At 39.6% G+C, this 21,878-nt stretch overlaps 1 protein-coding gene across 1 annotated transcript in view; it reads left to right on the plus strand.

The window, feature by feature from the left end:
* Positions 1-3,110: 3,110 nt before the first annotated feature.
* The window catches only part of LOC123729530 (trace amine-associated receptor 6-like), an 85,770-nt gene continuing 67,002 nt past the window's right edge, over positions 3,111-21,878 (plus strand). The window contains exon 1 of the mRNA XM_045704401.1: positions 3,111-3,820. Within this exon, the coding sequence (XP_045560357.1) occupies positions 3,155-3,820 (666 nt within the window). The 5' untranslated portion in view covers positions 3,111-3,154. The remainder of the gene's footprint in view (positions 3,821-21,878) is intronic.

A 21,878-nucleotide genomic window follows, 5' to 3' on the forward strand; every position in this document is an offset into this window, starting at 1 on the left:
TGGTTAAAAAAATACCAATGTTGATTCAACCAGTGTTGGCCCAGTGGGTGTAAAACTCTGCAGTAAAACAGTTTTTCAACTGGCCTCTTCACTCCAACATTTTGAATATGAAATCTAATGTTTCATATGAGGTGACATCATAGAATGTCACCTTTTATTTGAGGGTATATTCATACATATCTGTTTTACCATTTAGAAATGAAAACACCTTATGTATCTAGTCCCCCCATTTGAAGAAGTATTTCGACAACTTCACTTGTTTTGTATTAACGGTAGTAACCCTTTAAACGTAATGTTCAGTTAAATTATGTATTTAGATATCGGTTCCCTTACCCTGTAAGCAGTCTATGAACTGCTCTCATGAGTGACTGAAACGCACAGAAATATTCCCCAAAAACCCAGCACGGTTCAGATTCAGGGAAGAGTACCAAAACATTTCTGTAGCACTGAAGGTTCCCAAGAACACAGTGGCCTCCGGAAAAAGTTTGGAATCACCAAGACTCTTCCTAAAGCTGGCCGCCCGGCCAAACTGAGCAATCGGGGGAGAACCTTGGTCAAGGAGGTGACCTAGAACCCGATGGTCACTCTGACAGAGCTTCAGAGTTTCTCTTTGTAGATGGGAGAACCTTACAGAAGGACAACCATCTCAGCAGCACTCCACCAATCAGGCCTTTATGGTAGAATGGCCCGATGGAAGCAACTCCTCAGTAAAAGACACATGACAGCCTGGTTGGAGTTTGCCAAAAAGCACTTAACGGACTCTCAGACCATGAGAAACAAGATTCTCCCGTCTGAAGAAACCAAGATTGAACTCTTTGGCCTGAATGTCAAGAGTCACGTCTGGAGGAAATCTGGCACCATCCCTACGATGATGCATGGTGGTGGCAGCATTATGCTGTGGGATGTTTTCAGCAGCAGGGACTGGGAGACTAGTCAGGATCGAGGGAAAGATGAACTGAGCAAAGTACAGAGACACATGATGAAAACCTGCTCCAGAGCTATCAGGACCTCAGACTGGGGCGAAGGTTCACCTTCCAACAGGACAACAACCCTAAGCACACAGCCAAGACAACGCAGGAGTGGCTTCAGGACAAGTCTCTGAATGTCCTTGAACCTGATCGAACATCTCTGGACAGACCTTAAAATAGATGTGCAGCGACGCTCCCCATCCAACCTAACAGAGCTTGACAGGATCTGCAGAGAAGAATGGGAGAAACAAGGTGTGACAAGCTTGTACCGTCAGACCCAAGAAGACTCAAGGCTGTAATCGCTGCCTAAGGTGCTTCAACACAGCACTGAGTAAAGGGTCAAAATATTTATCTCAATGTGATATATACGTTGTTTTCTTTTTACATACATTTGCAAAAATTTCAGAAAACCTGTTTTTGCTTTGTCATTATGGAGTGTTGTGTGTAGATTGATGAGGAAAAAAACAATATAATACATTTTTGAATACGGCTGTAACATAACAGAATGTGGAAAAAGTCAAGGGGTCTGAATACTTTTTCCCGACTGCACTATATATATATATTTATATGTATATATATATATATGTATATATATATATATATATATATATATATATATATATATATATAGATATAGATATATAATTAAAAAAAATATGTCTATCTATCAATTCAAACTGTGCAGAAGGCATTTTATGAATAGAAAGAGACATCTGTTACAAAACACCAAAAAGTTGAATGACATTCTGAGAGTTTAAGGCCTTCAATACTGGGTAGGCCTACAAGGTAGGGAGGGATGTATTTCTGTTTGTGGCGATTGTCATACTCTGTTTATTGTGCTGTTGAAAGTGCAAGCCATGATATTGAAGCGCCCAAAGTTGGTATGGTTTGTATAATGGTTGTGTGGTGCATTTGCACAGAAACCTGTTAGGGTAAAATGAGTTGCATTTATTTTATGTAATTGGCATCAACATGTTGGAAAACTGATATCACCCCTAGCTGATTATTGTCTGCATCCGGCTCTGATCGTATGGTAGGCCTAATAAAACAGACAGGGAGAGTGCGCTCGTCCGTAGAGGTCTGCGAACCCTCAACTTTCTGGCCCGTAGCCCTGCGTGGTATCGACTGTGCCACAAAAGCATGCCGAAGTGTCAAAGTCAATATCCACGTTTCTCAACACAGGGTTGCTACAGTTATTATTTATGCTCATAAGCGTTATTTAGTTAATTATATGAGGGGGCAGGGTATGTTCTTATGAAAATATTCCCAGTAAATGTTGAACTGTCCCTAATTACTTGAAGTGCTTTTGAGATCATTACTCGATACAACTGAACTGAACTGGAAATCACATTTCTTAGTAACTTCTTTTGTTTAAATCACAAAAAACAACACACCAGAAAGGAAAACAACATTAAGAGGTGATTGGGTCAGAATACAGTGTGGTTGTTCTGATGTTTGACAAATAGTAATTGTCCCCATGAAGTAACTGAGACAAAGTCTACCTCGACTTATGGTTCATAATTCAGTTCAGACGGACATTTTTAAGGTGTATGGTGTGCTCTTATTGAATGCCACTATTAATTCTGATTGTATGTGCTATAAGCTTGAACACCATAAAGTCACGCCCTCTCATCAATTTCTTTACTGTCAGCTTTCCCACACTGGCCAGCTGACATGTGGCGTACCATCATGTCTCCTGAGGTTGTGGATTATAGTCCAAACTGAGCACTGACGTAACCCAAAACAGTCTTACACAGTTATCCTATTTCCCATCTAAAAAACCTTTGAGTGACCAAAACATAACCCATACTATATTTTCCCCATTAAAATGCTCAGCATTTTTGAAAATGTACCTTCTCTCATGTCTAACTATCAGTAAGGATGAAGGACAGGCTAGGTGGGCACAGCAACATCCAATCCTGTTATACATTACATCATGCTTTCAGTAATTATTTGTTGATCCAACCATTGTTTTATTTCTGTGCTCACTTGTTTGTATTTTGTGTGTGTGTGTGCATGTGTTTGTGTGTGTGTGTGCAGAGAGACTATGGGAAGGGGAGTGGCTGTCAGTAATTCAGGGATAAATAGAGAGGCAGAGCTCAGAGTTTGTCAGAAGGCTGACCTGAAAGGGTCACACACAGGATCAAGCAGGAGCAGGACCTCAGCATGTTGACCCTTTATTACAAATGGAGAAACACGAAGATGTTCAATACTGTTTTCAAGACAGAAACTCTTCTTGCAGAAAGGCTTTGCTATCAACATCTATCTATATAGCACTGTACATCTTCTTCTCATTGATTTCAGCAGTAACAGTATTTTTGAACGTACTGGTGATCATCTCCATCTCTCACTTCAAGCAGCTCCACACTACAACCAACCTGCTCATCCTCTCTCTGGCTGTGTCAGATCTCCTGGTGGGACTGATTGTGATACCAGCAACGACTGTAGCAATAATGGAATCATGCTGGGGTTTTGGGGAATATTTCTGTGTGTTTCAATTCTACATTGCTTATTTATGTACTTCTTTATCTCTGGGCAGTTTGGTCTTGATATCTATTGATCGCTATGTTGCTGTGTGTGATCCCTTATTGTACCACTCTAAAATAACAACAACAAGAATGATGTGTTGTATATCCATTACCTGGTGTTGTTGTATCATATATGATGCTGCTATTATAAAAAACTTTGTAAATGTACAGGTATCCAGTAGATGTTTTCAAGAATGTTTTATTGTGAAAGGGTTAAATTGGGTTAATATCATTGGCCTTGTAATTACAATGGTTGTCCCATGTTCTATTATAATAACACTTTATATGAAAATCTTTGTGGTGGCCAGATCACAGGCCAGAAAGGTATTTTCGAAAGAGGCTGCCAGTGTGTCTGGTGTTAAAACTGTACAGGCAAATAAGTCTGAGAGAAAAGCAACAAAAACTCTAGCTATTGTTGTTTTCAACTATCTCATTTGTTGGACTCCATCTTTATTTCCTTTTATTTTTTCCTTTCTTTTTAGTGACAATTTGTTATCATTTATCATCAGCTTTCTGCCACTTGTTAATTCCTTAATTAATCCAATAATTTATGCTTTCTTTTATCCATGGTTCAAAGTGACATGTAAACACATTTTCACTCTGGAATTAAGGCGTTCATAGTTTCTATGTTTCTATTCCTAAATTGGACAAAAAATATATGTTATACTGTTTAGTTGTAATTGCCTCTTTTATGTAACATACACTGATATTACTTATCTCAGTGTTGTCATCATAGATACATGTGGTGTTGATACAGAATGATTTAGCTGGACTGGATTGTAATGACTTGGATAAGGCATAAGAAGGCATAAGCTTGTTTTATAAAATACATTGTAGTCATTTTGGGTTGTATATTCCAAATACCAAAGTCTGTGCTTGTTCCATGGTATTTAATGTGGACCCGAGGAAGAGGACCACAGGAAGATTAGCTGATGATTTTGCAGTGGCTAATCGGGATCCTAATAAATACCAAACACCAAAATGCTAAATAGTATGTAAGTATTCTTAAAGTACATTCTGAGGATGTCATGATTCATTCTACATGTTGTTTAACATCTCCCTCTAGTGGCTCAATTGGGACACAATGACTTCATCAAGTGTAGTAAAGTTTAAATGTATAATACTGCATGATGTCAGATAACGTCCAGGTCTAACTCAATGGTGTATTGTGTAAGTAGTTGATGGTAAAATGTAAGAATATGCAATTATGTGTAACACTTTATAATGTTGTGCAGTAATAAATCATTACTCCCACATTGGTTAAATGTTAGTCAGCTCGTTATTCTCACATGTATAAATGACTACTCTATGCATTAATGATTAAACACAACAGCGCAGGAGACCACAGCAGATACTTCAACCTCAACATACCGGGTATTAATTTGATTTCTAAATGGTAAAACAGATCTGTGTGAATATACCCTCAATTAAAAGGTGACATTCTATAACATCGCCTCATTTAAAACATTTGATCTCAAATCCAAAAGAGACAAGTTTTAAAAACAGTTTTACTGAAGTTTTACACCCACTGGACACACACTGGTTGAATCAACGTTGTTTCTTTTTAATTGAGGATACCCTAGGATAGGGGGCGCCACAGTGCATTTTGAAAAAAATTCGTTCCCATTTTCAACGGCCTACTAATCAAACTCAGAAGCTAGGACATGCATATACTTATTATATATGGATAGAAAACACCCTAAAGTTTCTAAAACTGTTTGAATGGTGTCTGTGAGTATAACAGAACTCCTATGGCAGTCAAAACCCCGAGACCGATTGAAACAGGAAGTGGAATTCAGAATTGTGGACTCGACTTCTCATCTTTCCCTATTAATCACACCGTTAACAATGGTTCAGAGAGCACTTCCTATTGCTTTCACTAGATGTCGCCAGTCTTTTCACAGTGGTTTGAGCCTTATACAGTCGAAACTCAGTGAATGAGACGCGTTGGAAATTGGTCACAGGGGATGGGCCATCACCATTATGATGCCGGCGGCCATGTCTACCCCCACCTTTGGAAACGGTTTGAAACACAATGAAATCATCCCCCTCGAATCTTATTGGCTCTCTTGGTGTTACAGGCCCTGAAGATGAATGTTTTACAACGTTTGACATGTTTGAACGAACCTAAATGGGAAAAAAACTTTTATTTCGAAACGGCTGTGCCGTGCCGGGCAGAGTATTTGGATACAGCATTCAGACGCGCTAACAACAGAAAGCTAATGGAACATAAATGATGGACTTTTTCGACCGAAAATACATCTGTTGTGGACCTGGGATTCCTGGAAGTGCTTTCTGATGAAGACAACTAAAGGTAGGCGATTATTGACAATATTATACAAGATGAGAGGTGACATGCGATTGTTCCAAGATGGCGCCGAGCTCGGTTTATTAGCTCATTTTCTGTGTATCGCAAAGTGTGATTACCCAGTAAAGTTAATTTAAAATCTGGTATGACAGGTGTTCTCAAGAGATATTCATCTATAAATGTTAGATTGACAATATAAATTTAAAAAATCGTTTTCGAATAGTAATATATGGAATTATGCGCTGTTTCCCGGGACGCATTTGAGGGGAAAATAGTCAGTCAACGTTACGTGCCGATGTAAAATGCTGTTTTTATATATAAATATGACCTTTATTGAACAAAAGAATGCATGCATTGTATAACATGATGTCCTAGGTGTGTCATCTGTTGAAGTTTGTAAAAGGTTAGTGCTGCATTTAGCTGTTTTTTGGTTATTTGTGATGCAAGTGGTTGGTCGGAAAATGGCTATGTTGCTGCTTTTTACGATGGACTCATCTAACATAATCTAATGATTTGCTTTTCCTGTAAAACCTTTTTGAAATCGGACGACGTGGGTCGATTCAGGAGAGGTGTATCTATATAAAAAAAAAAATATTAGAATTATTTTTTTTTTTTAATTATGATTTTTTTTAATGCTAATTGGCGATATGATTTTTCGCTGGATTTTGATCCCGCTAACGGGATCAGACGCTGAAGAGGTTCTTTTTAACCAACATGGACTAGACATTGAATTGATGTCTGTGCCCAATGATCAGAGATTGTTTTCAGTATGTGCAGTGGCCATAGGATGGCAGTATAATTCACAATTTGTGACTGAGAGGGATAACTAGACTCATTCATTATGAAAGAGAAGTATGTCTGTTCTATAAAGTCAATTGAACTTCCTGTGTTATGTGTTAGGTGAAAGTGTGTCTGTGCCAAACTGAGAAGAGACCATCTGTATGAATAATACCAAAGCCTTTTCATTACAGGAGACTCCCTGAAAAAAATGTATATTAATACCACTTCACTTATTCAACATTTGATTGTGTTACAGCCTGAATTCAAAATGTATACAATAAAAACATGTTTTTAGAATTTTTTTTGCAAATGTATTCCACATTAAATACAGAAATATCTAATATACATTAGGGTCCCGTTTTATATTACTTTTAGCTTATAAAGGCTCCATAAAGCCTTCATAAGGCCTTTATAAACACTACATAAATGTGTCACAAATCATCTATAAGCGTATGTCATCCTCTATAATGGGTTCATAAATGTGGCTTAAATGTGACATAACCATTAATGTAAAATATGACATAACCCACTATGTCAAATATGACATATACCTGTGCTTTATAAAGGGTGGCATAAGCAATTTTAAATAAAGGATTTATAAATCATATTAAATTGAGGCCTCACAAAGCATTTATAACCTTGTCATGTATCTTGGCAGTGAATTGCAATGACAGGATAGTGGGTTCGATTGCCGGGACCGCCCATAGGTACAATTGTATGCACGAGTGACTGTAAGTCGCTTTGAATAAAAGTATCTGCTAAATTCTATATATTATATTACTCTAAAACATTTATTCTGTGGCAAAACCTCTTTTTTTTCATAGACAATATTGGACCTGACCTCAACTTTCCCCAAAATGCTGTGCAGCAGGAAGAGACACAGGAAAGCTGGAAGGCAAATTAAAATCAATTTACATTTTTTGCCAAATTACATTTTCTCTGATTTTGTTTTTACAGGTTTCGGAATTTCCAGAAAAATGTCTGATTTCCCGTATTTTTTCTGACCTTTTTATTTATTTATAGGCAAACAACTAAATTAGATTTTCTGGGGATGGCTTTTGAGTTCTGGTAAAAATCTGAGAAATGTTTGTTTTTTAGTGTAGTTAACCTTTAATTCAGTGTGCATGCCCTGCACTGTTGTTTGGTTAGCATTGTTTCTGTAGCACAGTAAGACACGTGATGAGTTGCAAATCAAATGCCCAATTGTTGTACCACTGGACAGCAAGCAACGAGTTAGCTCACCTTTATTTATAGTAATTTAAATGAATTTGTAGCAGTTAAGTGTTGAGTTTGATTACATATCATCCTCAACCCTTATTTCAAATAATTTTGGTGACTTGCGAGCAATTACTAGCTAGCTAGGTAACAAAATTTAGCTAGCTAGAACGCTCAGCAAAAAAAATCCACCTAGATACAGCTACGTCTCATAGTCACTTCATAAGATATGTAAATGAAAGAGGAATATAATAATACGAATCAAATGGAGTTTTCCATCTCCCTATTTAGAGTGTTTCTGGCACAGCACAGAAATGCCCTCATCCAGATGGTGTGACAAAGGCATTTCGTAACAGACCTGCTAACTTTCTTTGTTACTTTTAAGGTTGGAACCAACATGCAGTACCTCCGGCAGGCAGAGAGGAAAAAACCATTCGTCCACCAGCTCAAGGCCAAAATACACTATCCACAGCATTGTTTAATGTTCAATGTAATTGCATTAGTGGACTTTTTGAAACTTCATGGATTTTGTATTGTTCAAATGTTTAACTAATAAAGGAAATGTATGGTTTAAAAATGTTTTTAATGTTTATTTGTTTTAGCTGTTAGTGATAATTCCTTAAGTGTTAATACATTTGTGTTTACATAATTAACCTTTATGGATGTGTTATGAATGACCGAAGGTGTCTGACTTTATAGTAAGTACACCGTAATACGATATAGAGTCTTTATGGATGTTTTATGAATGACCGAAGGTGTCTGACTTCAAAGTAAGTATTACAGGACACTACATAAAGTCTAAATAAATAGGTTATTAACGTTCTGCTGATATATGAAGGTTCTATCATGAGCCACATGGGTTGATGGACCTGCAAAGCTTCCGTGTGTGTGTGTGTATGTGTGTGTGTGTGTGTGTGTGTGTGTGTGTGTGTGTGTGTGTGTGTGTGTGTGTGTGTGTGTGTGTGTGTGTGTGTGTGTTAATATATAGTATGTGTGTTTTGTCCCTCAAGTCTGCCCCAGTATCTGTAGTCAGACCCAGGTCCTAGAACATGTGAGTGTGGTGGTGAACAAACCTGTGTCTGTAACCTGTGAGGCCTCTTGCATCCCTCTTCCTGCTATCACCTGGCTGAAGGATTGAAACACAGCAGCGCAGGAGACTGCAGAAAACACTTCAACCTCGCTACATTACTGTCAGAGTGCTGCCAGGTCATGCCAGAGCAGCTCTCTCAGATGTGGTTGAGTCTGAATGAATATGTGACCGACCGGCTTCATTCAGTCCTATGAAGCAAATTTTGAAATTGTGTTTTTTACATTGGATACAAGTAGAGACTCGTTCACACAGCATCGTTCACACCCTCTTAAGTCTTAGCCCCACCCATCTCCTTACGGATTTACATGTGAGGCCATGTGCTAAACAGAGTAAGGTAGTGTAGTAAACAACCAAAGATTTCAAGACTAAAAGTGGTGACAGTTTTTGCAAAAAATAAAAATGAAAACTTGATCTAGTCCTTGGCCTAAATCCTAATCTGACTTTGATGAAGGTCATGTTGTTCTTCACATTACCATCTCTGGTAAATACACACCATATTAAAGAAAATTGAAGTCACATGCACAGGATACAGGAGGTGTAAACGGTACAGTGAAATGGTTACTTGCTTATTTGCATAGTAGCAATATCAAAAATAGAAATGAAATACAATAGATGACCTTAATCAACCTCAGACCCATCTGCTTAACTTGATGGGTCTTGTACTCATCTGGTGAAGTGGAGTCTTTTCTTTAGACATATAGCTAGCTAGCTAAACAATGAATCTAATGATGCTTTCAAGATAACTGTGAACTTGGAAAATACAAGGTCAAATCATGATGTCAGGGATCTTCAGGTCTGAAAGTCGGGGGTATAGAAAGAGGCCAGATTTCCCGAGTTGGAATTCCGAGTTGCATGACCGTTCAAAGCGATTTTTTTCCAGTCCGAGCTGTTTTTTTCCCCAGAGTTCCCAGTTTTCTTGAAGGCACTGAAGTCGGAAGTCAGAGATTTTTGAGTTCCCAGTTTCGAGTTCCTAGTTGCTTTGAACGCTGCAATAATCCCAACTCATACTGATTGTAATAGCTAGTAATAGCTAGCCACCCTGCATGAATCTGCAGGTAGCTAAAGCTAACCAACTATGTTTAATGTTAGCTAGCTAGCTAACATTAGGCTATAAATAGCAATGCAAATGGCTTTCTGAGATACAAGTAATATTACTACACAGATCATACATGTAACGTTAGCCAGCAATGAAAACGACTTTCTGACAAAATTAGAAATGTATACTATATGAAAATGTAGCTAGCTAGACTCTTACCCATATACAGTACATGGATGAGCGCTTCTCCCTCTCTGTCATGGATGCTACGGGTGCCCTTAGTTTGAAGATGTAATCCAGAGACAGGTGTTTTATACAACAGCCTTCTGTGTTGTTTTATTGACTCCCTCTGCAATCATTTTCTCCATTCCAAAGCTATCATACTCTTCTTCCACCAGGAATTCCACTGATTTCAAAAATTGGTCAATTTCTTCCGTGACAACAACACTGTTGATTGTCGTTTCTTTGCCATTATTGTCATCAGAAAACTCTACAATGTCTGATTCAATGAAGATGTTTTTACCTAAATCATGGATTTCCTCATCATCTGATTCATTTTCAGAATCAGAGAGTCGACATGGCACAATCGTCCTCCAGAAACTGGACAGCAGTAGAAAAACTTTTGCAGTTCTTCATGATATCTTTCAAACAAATCTGCGTTAGAAAGGATTATCTACACATACAGAGCAGTTCATGTTATATACAGAAGCATGCTACATGGCAGACCAATCCAAACTCATCTCTCGGCATGTTCAGCCCATCCATTTTCTAAACTAATCATGGCTAGCGGGTTTTTTCATATTTACAAATATCATACACAATTGTTTTTAAGGCACATGAAAGATCATATGTTCCAGATGGCATTTCTGCAAAAAAAACGCATTTTGATAAAAAAAAATACATGTTTACAATCAAATGTTTCTTTTGGGAAATAGTGATGTGCGACATATGCCTAGTTTCCTGAAATGAGTCATATATAGAGATTTGGTGACACTTTAAAATAATACCTTGTAATAAAGCATTTGTAATAGATTAGCAAATCATGTATTCATCATTTATTTATCATTGCTCACACATTTGTAAATGTTAGTAAGGTAATTATTCACACATTTATTAATAAATGATAACTTATAAGCTATTTATTCACACATTTATTAATAAGTGATACATTAGCTATTTACTAATCCATCATAAATGCTTTATTACAATGTGTTATTATAAAGTACTACCAATTAGGGTTACAGTATGAAAGTTGTAGCATCTCCAAAACAAACTAATATCTACTTTGAGTAAACAACTTGGAAAGGCATTATATCTGTGTTGATCCTGGATCATATTATATCTGTGTTGAGCCTGGTTCATATTATATCTGTGTTGATCAATGATCATGTATTCATGTATTCAGGATGTGCCAACTCAGAGGGGCCATATAAAAAAATTGCAAGTTCTGTAGTTGTGAAAATTGCTTGTTATTTGTCTAAAACACTATAGAGAGGGGTGTAGGATTGAGACTTGAGTGAGGTTAGGGGAGGCAGTCTGAAATCCTACCTCTTCATGAATATCTTGATTAAATCCCCTACAGTCTATCGATGCATTGGTGCATCAATCTAAGGAACATAATACAAAAATCCCAATCAAAATATGTCACTTTAGGCTGATAGAGATATCTGTTTGTTTGCATGGGCTGCATCTCAATAGACCCCATCTGCCTATGGCGGCCTTCTGCATCTGCGGTGAAAGGTGGCCGATCAACAGTGTTGTTTGGCAGACCATGAGACATCCTGAGAATCTTCTCACGAAAACATCTGCAGCGTTTGGCCTACAAACTAATATGACCTCTCCATGGCCATTTTGCTCTACGACCCCCACAAGCCGAAAGTGACAACTTCTGTTTGTAACGTCCAAACCATTTGGGCTTCAAACTAATGTGAAAAGGGAAGATTCTCCTGAACACCATGTTGTTCTCCGTTTTGCTCTACTACCTCCACAAGTGTCACGGGACTCATCTGAAGGTAGTTAAATAAAGATTAACAAAAAGGTAACTGGTGTCGGTTAAAAAAAGCAATGGAACTATGGAGGTAATTGTGTGCCTTCCCAAAATAAAGGTGTTAAATATATGTAATGTACAGTACCAGTCAAAAGGTTGGACAGACTTACTCATTCCAGGGTTTTTCTTTATTTGTACTATTTTCTATGTTGTAGAATAATAGTGAAGACATCACAACTATGAAATAACAGTAATTGAATCATCTAGTAACAGAAAATATATTTTATACTTTAGATTCTTCAAAGTAGCCACCCTTTTCCTTGATGACAGTTTTGCATACTCCTGGCATTCTCTCAACCTGCTTCATGAGTTAATCACCTGGAATACATTTCAATTAACAGGTGTGCCTTGTTAAAAGGAATTTCTTTCCTTCTTAATGTGTTTGAGCCAATCAGTAGTGTTGTGACAAGGTAGGGGTGCTATACAGAAGACAGTCCTATTTGGTAAAAGAACAAGTCCATATTTTGACAAGAACAGCTCAAATAAGCAAAGAGAAACCAACAGTACATCGTTACTTTAAGACATGAAGGTCAGTCAATACGAAACATTTAAAGAACTTTGAAAGTTTGTTCAAGTGCAGTTGCAAAAACCATCAAGCCCGTCAGGTGGGATGGTGGGGGGGGGGTACTGTCATGTACTGTCATGCCTGCTCCCACTCCCCGTCCTTGGCTCTCGAAGGTGCCAGGCTCCCCAACTTTACGCACTTCTGCCACCATCATTACGAACACCAACCATCCCCCGTGTCGCACATCAGCAATTATTGGACCCACTTGGACTCAATCACCTGTTTCATTACCTCCCCTATATCTGTCTGTTCCCAAGCTCTGTTCCCCGCTTCAGGATTAATTGTCGTATGTGGTTGTGTTACCCGTGTGCTTACACTGTTCCTGTCTTGTTCCATGTCTCTGCTATATTAAATGTTGACTCCCCATACCTGCTTCTCATCTCCAGCGTCAGTCCTTTCACATATGTGCTATTTCATCGTTTTGATGTCTTCACTATTAATCTATGGTCCAACTATATACAAAAAAAGAAAAAAACTCAGCAAAAAAAGAAACGTCCTTTCACTATCAACTGCGTTTATTTTCAGAAAACATAACATGTGTAAATATTTGTATGAACATAACAAGATTCAACAACTGAGACATAAACTGAACAAGTTCCACAGACGTGACTAACAGAAATGGAATACTGTGTACCTGAACAAAGGGGGGGGGTCAAAATCAAAAGTAACAGTCAGTATCTGGTGTGGCCACCAGCTGCATTAAGTACTGCAGTGCAACTCCTCCTCGTGGACTGCACCAGAATTGCCAGTTCTTGCTGTGAGATGTTACCCCACTCTTCCACCAAGGCACCTGCAAGATCCCGGACATTTCTGGGGGGAATGGCCCTAGCCCTCACACTCTGATCCAACAGCTTCCAGACGTGCTCAATGGGATTGAGATCCGGCCTCTTCGCTGGCCATGGAAGAACACTGACATTCCCGTCTTGCAGGAAATCAAGCACAGAACAAGCAGTATGGATGGTGACATTGTCATGTCTGGAGGGTCATGTCAGGATGAGCCTGCAGGAAGGGTACCACATGAGGGAGGAGGATGTCTTCCCTGTAACGCACAGCGTTGAGATTGCCTGCAATGACAACAAGCTCAGTCCGATGATGCTGTGACACACCGCCCCAGACCATGACAGACCCTCCACCACCAAATCGATCCCGCTCCAGAGTTCAGACCTCGGTGTAACGCTCATTCCTTCAACGATAAACGCGAATCCCACCATCACTCCTGGTGAGACAAAACCGCAACTCGTCTGTGAAGAGCACTTTTTGCCAGTCCAGTCTGGTCCAGCGACATTGTTGACGGTGATGTCTGGTGAGGACCTGCCTTACAACAGGCCTACAAGCCCTCAGTCCAGTCTCTCTCAGCCTATTGTGGACAGTCAGAGCACTGATGGATGGATTGTGCGTTCCTGGTGTAACTCGGGAAGTTATTTGTTGCCATCCTGTACCTGTCCCGCAGGTGTGATGTTCGCATGTACCGATCCTGTACAGGTGTTTTTACACGTGGTTTGCCACTGCGAGGACGATCAGCTGTCCGTCCTGTCTCCCTGCAGCACTGTCTTAGGCGTCTCACAGTACGGACATTGCAATTTATTGCCGTGGCCACATCTGCAGTCCTCATGCCTTCTTGACACATGCCTAAGGCATGTTCACGCAGATGAGCAGGGACCCTGGGCATCTTTCTTTTGGTGTTTCTTAGAGTCAGTAGAAAGGCCTCTTTAGTTTTCATAACTGTGACCTTAATTGCCAACTGTCTGTAATCTGTTAGTGTCTTAACAACCATTCCAGAGGTGCATGTTCATTAATTGTTTATGGTTCATTGAACAAGCATGGGAAACAGTGTTTAAATCCTTTACAACAAAGATCTTTGAGGTTATTGGATTTTTACGAATTATATTTGAAAGGATCCTAAAAAAGGGACATTTCATTTTTTGCTGAGTTTATATATTTATCTATATACACTGCTCAAAAAAATAAAGGGAACACTTAAACAACACAATGTCACTCCAAGTCAATCACACTTCTGTGAAATCAAACTGTCCACTTAGGAAGCAACACTGATTGACAATAAATTTCACATGCTGTTGTGCAAATGGAATAGACAACAGGTGTAAATTATAGGCAATTAGCAAGACACCCCCAATAAAGGAGTGGTTCTGCAGGTGGGGACCACAGACCACTTCTCAGTTCCAATGCTTCCTGGCTGATGTTTTGGTCACTTTTGAATGCTGGCGGTGTTTTCAATCTAGTGGTAGCATGAGACGGACACCATGCAGGACGTTTGGCATTTGTCAGAGAACACCAAGATTGGCAAATTCGCCACTGGCGCCCTATGCTCTTCACAGATGAAAGCAGGTTCACACTGAGCACGTGACAGACGTGACAGAGTCTGGAGACGCCGTGGAGAACGTTCTGCTGCCTGCAACATCCTCCAGCATGACCGGTTTGGTGGTGGGTCAGTCATGGTGTGGGGTGGCATTTCTTTGGGGGGCCGCACAGCCCTCCATGTGCTCTCCATGTGCTCGCCTGACTGCCATTAGGTACCGAGATGAGATCCTCAGACCCCTTGTGAGACCATATGCTGGTGCGGTTGGCCCTGGGTTCCTCCTAATGCAAGACAATGCTAGACCTCATGTGGCTGGAGTGTGTCAGCAGTTCCTGCAAGAGGAAGGCATTGATGCTATGGACTGGCCCACCCGTTCCCCAGACCTGAATCCAATTGAGCACATCTGGGACATCATGTCTCGCTCCATCCACCAACGCCACGTTGCACCACAGACTGTCCAGGAGTTGGCGGATGCTTTAGTCCAGGTCTGGGAGGAGATCCCTCAGGAGACCATCCGCCACCTCATCAGGAGCATGCCCAGGCGTTGTAGGGAGGTCATACAGGCACTTGGAGGCCACACACACTACTGAGCCTCATTTTGACTTGTTTTAAGGACATTACATCAAAGTTGGATCAGCCTGTGGTGTGGTTTTCCACTTTAATTTTGAGTGTGACTCCAAATCCAGACCTCCATGGGTTGATAAATTGGATTTCCATTGATTATTTTTGTGTGATTTTGTTGTCAGCACATTCAACTATGTAAAGAAAAAAGTATTTAATAAGATTATTTATTTCATTCAGATCTAGGATGTGTTGTTTAAGTGTTCCCTTTATTTTTTTGAGCAGTATACATATACTGTGCATTCGGAAATATTCAGACCCCTTGACTTTTTCCACACTTTGATACATTACAGCTTCACCTCCGAACAGGACAACATCCCAAAGCACACAGCCAATTTAATAATAAGGCTACAATATTAATATAAAAAATTTAAAGCCAAGGTGTCTGAATACTTTCCAACCCCTTGACTTTTAATCAGACCCCTTGACTTTTTAAAAGTGTTGACATGTTACAGCCTTGATATGTTACAACCCCCCCCCCCCCCCCTGCTAAATGACTAAAATGTGTAGCAGAGGTGAGTAAGAATCATGTTCTCGTGATGAGGTATCCCTGCCTGGTACTTCAAAATCAGTGTCACCCTCAGTCAAAGACAGACTCTTCTCTTAACTAGGCAAGTCAGTTAAGAACAAATTCTTATTTTCAATGACAGCCTAGGAACAGTGCCTTGTTCAGGAGCAGAACGACAGATTTTTACCTTGTCAGCTCGGGGATTCGATCTTGCAACCTTTCGGTTACTAGTCCAATGCTCAGTTTGAGTTTTGCTGATGTAATATGAAATAACAATGTACTAGATTATCGTGGGCTTGTGTCTGTGTGTGTGTGCTTGTGTGTTCTTATTTGAGGGATATTAGTGTCATTATTGCATGTTATTGCTAACAGGTCCATATTGAATCTGAGAGAACAACAAACCAGACAAAAAATATGATTGGGTCAGAATACTGCAGGAGGATGTCTGGCAAATATTATGTGTCCCAATGATGTAACTGTCTCCCTCAACTTGAATAATTATTTCATAATATCAGTTCAGATGGATATTTTTACAAGTCTATGTGACACGGTTGTCTAGGAAGAAGCAGACCAAAGTGCAGCGTGTGTGTCGTTCCACATTTTATTTTCACTGTGAAACTATGCAATACATACACATAACTAAAGAACAAAAAAACAACAAACCGTGACGCCAAGGTGAAACATACACTAACTCAAAATCAATCTCCCACAAACCCAGGTGGGAAAAACACCTACTTAAGTATGATCTCCAATTAGAGACAACAATGACCAGCTGCCTCTAATTGGAGATCATCCCAAACAAAACCCAACATAGAAATACAAAAACTAGAACATAACAACATAGAAAATCTAAACTAGAAAAAAAACCTGTCACGCCTTGACCTACTCTACCATAGAAAATAACATCTTTCTATGGTCAGGACGTGACACTATGGAATGTTCCTATGAAATGCCATTAGAACATACACCATAAATATATGCCATGTTACCAACTGCCCGACTGTCAACGTTCCTATGCACTGGCCAAATGACATATGCCGTATTGTGTCGTGTAGTTTCACAAGGCCATCCTTCAAAATCGGATTTCGTTGTCTTGACTATTAGAAGTCTAACGAACTTCAGTATGAGATTATGCTTAATTATGGGGAAAAGGTGAACTCCATTAATTAATCTTCTGGTCATCATGAGTGATCAGATTGTACATGGGTCTACCGTTAGAGAGGCTGGTTTCAGACTACAGGCCTATACCAGGGAAATGCATAAAGGGAAGGACCTGTTTTGGTAGATCATGTTACATCAGGAGGCAAGACAACCAGATATTGTCCATGTTTCCATTGTACAATTAATTATCTGATTAAGTAATATTTTTATTAGCATAATGTCTCAATTACAAGCAGTATGTTGCCCTTCTTTTTTAAAGCTCCATTCATCTAGAATCCCTACCATCATGCAGTGAGTGCAACTTAAACCATGTTAATCAGTAAATGGTGAGTGACAAACAAACAAGGGGAACATCTCAATAGTCCACATGGCTTGCTCTGACTGTGTCTTCTTAATCTGCACTAATGAACAATATCTGGCCAATGTAAAACCTATCATCTCTCCCTTCTGTTTGAATCTTACTAGTGTACCTCCTGTCTCCTGATTCTGCCTCTTCCTTCTCCTCATCCTGTTAGTGGTTCTCTCATCTTCCTCCAGACGGAATCCTGTGTCTAGTGACATCCGATTTCCCAACAATCTGCCCACTAGACTCGACCCCAACCCCTCCTCCCTCCTATGTCTGACAATTGGTTGCTTTCTCTTCAACTTCAACTGCTAGTCCTACCCCTCCTCAAGAAACTAGCACTTCTCAGACAGGTATCCTTTCTTTCTTCCTTTCTTGTCAGCACTGAACAAATCAGTTTCAGTTGTTAACCAAACATACCATTAGTTGTGTTATATCTTGAATACTAATTAGAGATTTTGTATCTCAGTCTAGTAGTATAACACCAACCCGTCGTGCAACTTATTTACATGTTTCATGTCCAACGAGGAGATGGGAGAGGCGGGACTTACAGCGCATCAAGCATCACAAATAGAACCCAGTTCTATTTTAGCACCTGGCTACACAGACGCTCATTGACGCGACGTGACTGGTGTGGTCAGCATGTTACACTCTGTGTATTATATATGTATGTGCATACCATTTTGAGTATAATAGCACGTTAGTGTGGCTTTTCAGTGTATTTGGCCAGTTAAGAGAGTTAGTAATTATTAGTTGGTCAAGCTTATGGTGGTGCCGGAGCATAATAAGTTGGAATTTTTATTAGGTCCCACCCTTTCCTGGGTTCTTGTAGGAATTAGTCATATTCCATCCATTCAGTCATTCATAATGCCCAAGACATTCATTTGTTACTACTGCTGCCCTAGTGGTGCTTTAGTTTAAACTCTTTTATATGAAGTAACATGGTTATAGTTATGCCTTTATAAACTACCACATGAGGGGTGTGACCGACCGCCTTGATTCAGTCTTATGTAGCAAAATTTGAAATTGTGTTTTTTACATTGGATAAAAGCAGAGACACAGAGCTACAAATCGGTATATCATACACTGCATTTGAGGAACAATGAGAGTGTAATTCTGCTTTGAAAGTTGATAAACTTGTAACCTCACTTTTGAGGAAATGGCCTTTGAATGTTTTGGTACCAACTGGAGAGCTCTTCTTTCTCTACACCCATTCAGCATCGTTCATTCCAGCATGAGCTTTAGCCCAACCCATCACTTTAATTAAGGCTTGAACCGAGCGTTCTGTACTGACAACAGCAGTCAAGCACCCAAGCTAACTAGCTAACTGCTAGTGTCATGACTTTCCCTCCTGGGTGAGGTTCAGAGAGAGCCCCCCCAACCAGAGAGGAGGGGGAGAGTGGGGGAAGTTGGCCAGTTTTATGACAGTCGTAAATACCTTGCAGGAACTTTCTCTCCCACTCTGCAGAAATGGAAGTTAGAAATCCCTTTGTTACAACAGAGAGAGATTTTGCAGTACTGTAACATCGAAAGGTTGGACATTGAAACAATATTTCTAATGTAAATAATAAGGGAAATGGTTGGTGGGGCTCCAAATAATAATAATGTCAAACCAGTTGTTGTTTGCTTATATCATTTAAGACGTTATAATGGAAACATTGTATCTTTAAGAGATTTCACAGTGTATATGTCAGAGTTACTTCTAAATGTTGTAAAATATATATGATTAAATATTAAACTATTTGTGAGAAGATGAAATGTGATTTTAGCCTTCTAAATGACAATGGTTTTTCATATAGATTTTTGCCAGTTATTAACCATGCCTACATGAGCACAGACATTATTCCAAAAGGATGGAACACACCTTTTTCCTGAATGCTTTTAAAAGGACTCCTAACAAAATGTACTTTACACCAGAAAACATGGTGTGGTGGCTACACGTTGAAATGGTTTCCATTTAAATAGAGACCAAAACATGCCGGGTTGCTACCGGTGTGGAGAGTGGTCTTAGCTGTATCCTGAATAATCAACCATTTAGACCAAGTAGGCAGACGGTAAGCTGGACGTCACGAATGGTTATACTCTACGAGACCAGAGAACGTGAGGATCATCCACACGTTTGAAAAGGTAGAAATTTTAATCTCTACAGACCAGTACATTGCCGAGTTGCTACTGGCGTGTAAAAGGGTTTAAAACTACTAGACCAGTATACGGACGGTGTTGAGCAGGACGTCACGAATGGTTAGACTCTACCAGACCAGAAAATGGTAAGACTCAAACTCTCTAGTTAACCAGATAAAGACTACATCAGAACATTCCGTCTGTAGCTGATAAAATACTTTAGGCTAGTAAAGTCGACCGAGGACCGCCGCGGTCCGCCGCGGTCCAGTACATACAAAATTGTCTTAAAATCTTGCAAAAAAAGAAAAATACAAATTAAATATAAAAAGGATGTATGTTACTGACTTTCAACTTTTTTTGAATGTTCCAGTCTAACGAAGATGAGAAAAGAAGAACATTTCCATATCACCACTGAGTGATACTCCCGTGAATGATCCAGTCTAACAAACACTTCCAGAAGAAAGCAAGCCTACTACTACAACTACTAAGGACATGGTGACCTATGGTGAACAAACCAGAGACTTCGGTCGAACGACTCCCCATAGGTGGACCGGTTGATTTCAACAGAGAGAGACGACAAAGATATACAAGAGTAAACATTTAGCATTTCGAAATCTGAATGAGCGGTTGTTAGGCTGATAAATATCCATATTTACGATGACCATATTATTCAACTGTATGTACGATAGTTTAATTCCTTTGTCTCTCCTTCTCCTGCTTCTTTCTTTCTCCACCCCTTTCATTGTGTAACCTCTATGGGACCGGCGGGACGAATTCGTCCCACCTACGTAACATCCACTGCCAGCCTGTGGCGCGATTTTCAAAATCTTCAAAATCCTATTACTTCAATTTCTCAAACATATGACTATTTTACAGCCATTTAAAGATAAGACTCTCGTTAATCTAACCACACTGTCCGATTTCAAAAAGGCTTTACAACGAAAGCAAAACATTAGATTATGTCAGCAGAGTACCAAGCCAGAAATAATCAGACACCCATTTTTCAAGCCAGCATATAATGTCACCAAAACCCAGAAGACAGCTAAATGCAGCACTCACCTTTGATGATCTTCATCAGATGACAACCCTAGGACATTATGTTATACAATACATGCATGTTTTGTTCAATCAAGTTCATATTTATATCAAAAACCAGCTTTTTACATTAGCATGTGACGTTCAGAACTAGCATACCCCCCGCAAACTTACGGGGAATTCGCTAACATTTTACTAAATTACTCACGATAAACGTTCACAAAAAGCATAACAATTATTTTAAGAATTATAGATACAGACCTCCTCTATGCACTCGATATGTCCGATTTTAAAATAGCTTTTTGGTGAAAGCACATTTTGCAATATTCTAAGTATATAGCCCAGGCATCACGGGCTCGCTTATTTAGACACCCGGCAAGTTTAGCACTCACCATAATCATATTTACTATTATAAAAATGTCATTACCTTTTGTTGTCTTCGTCAGAATGCACACCCAGGACGTCTACTTCAATAACAAATGTTGGTTTGGTCCAAAATAATCCATCGTTATATCCGAATAGCGGCGTTTTGTTCGTATGCGTTCCAGACACTATCCGAAATAGTAAAGAAGTGTCGCGCGCTTGGCGCAATTCCTGACAATAAAATTCAAAGTATTCAATTGCCGTACGTCGAAGCATGTCAACCGCTGTTTAAAATCAATTTTTACGTCATTTTTCTCGTAGAAAAGCGGTAAAATTCCGACAGGGAATCTCCTTTTCGGCAAACAGAGGAAAAAATCCCAAAGACGGGGCGGTCGGGGTCACGCGCATAAGCTAGTGTCTCTTGATGGGCCACTTGAGAAAGGCGATAATGTGTTTCAGCCTGGGGCTGGAATGACGACATTCTCTTTTTTCCCGGGCTATGAGAGCCTATGGACGACGTGGGAAGTGTCACGTTAGAGCAGAGATCCTTAGTAAATGATAGAGATGGCAAAGAAGTTCCAGAAATGGTCAGACAGGCCACTTCCTGTAAAGGAATCTCTCAGGTTTTGACCTGCCATTTGAGTTCTGTTATACTCACAGACACCATTCAAACAGTTTTAGAAAATTTAGGGTGTTTTCTATCCATATGTAATAAGTATATGCATATTCTAGTTACTGAGTAGGAGTGGTAACCAGATTAAATCGGGTATGTTTTTTATCCAGCCGTGTCAATGCTGCCCCCTAGCCCTAACAGGGTAACAAGCCGTCATATCGGGTTAGTCCACTAGGGACTTTTCATTGCATCATGTTAG

The sequence above is a fragment of the Salmo salar genome, chromosome ssa21, assembly GCF_905237065.1.
Source record: "Salmo salar chromosome ssa21, Ssal_v3.1, whole genome shotgun sequence".
Lineage (NCBI taxonomy): Eukaryota > Metazoa > Chordata > Actinopteri > Salmoniformes > Salmonidae > Salmo > Salmo salar.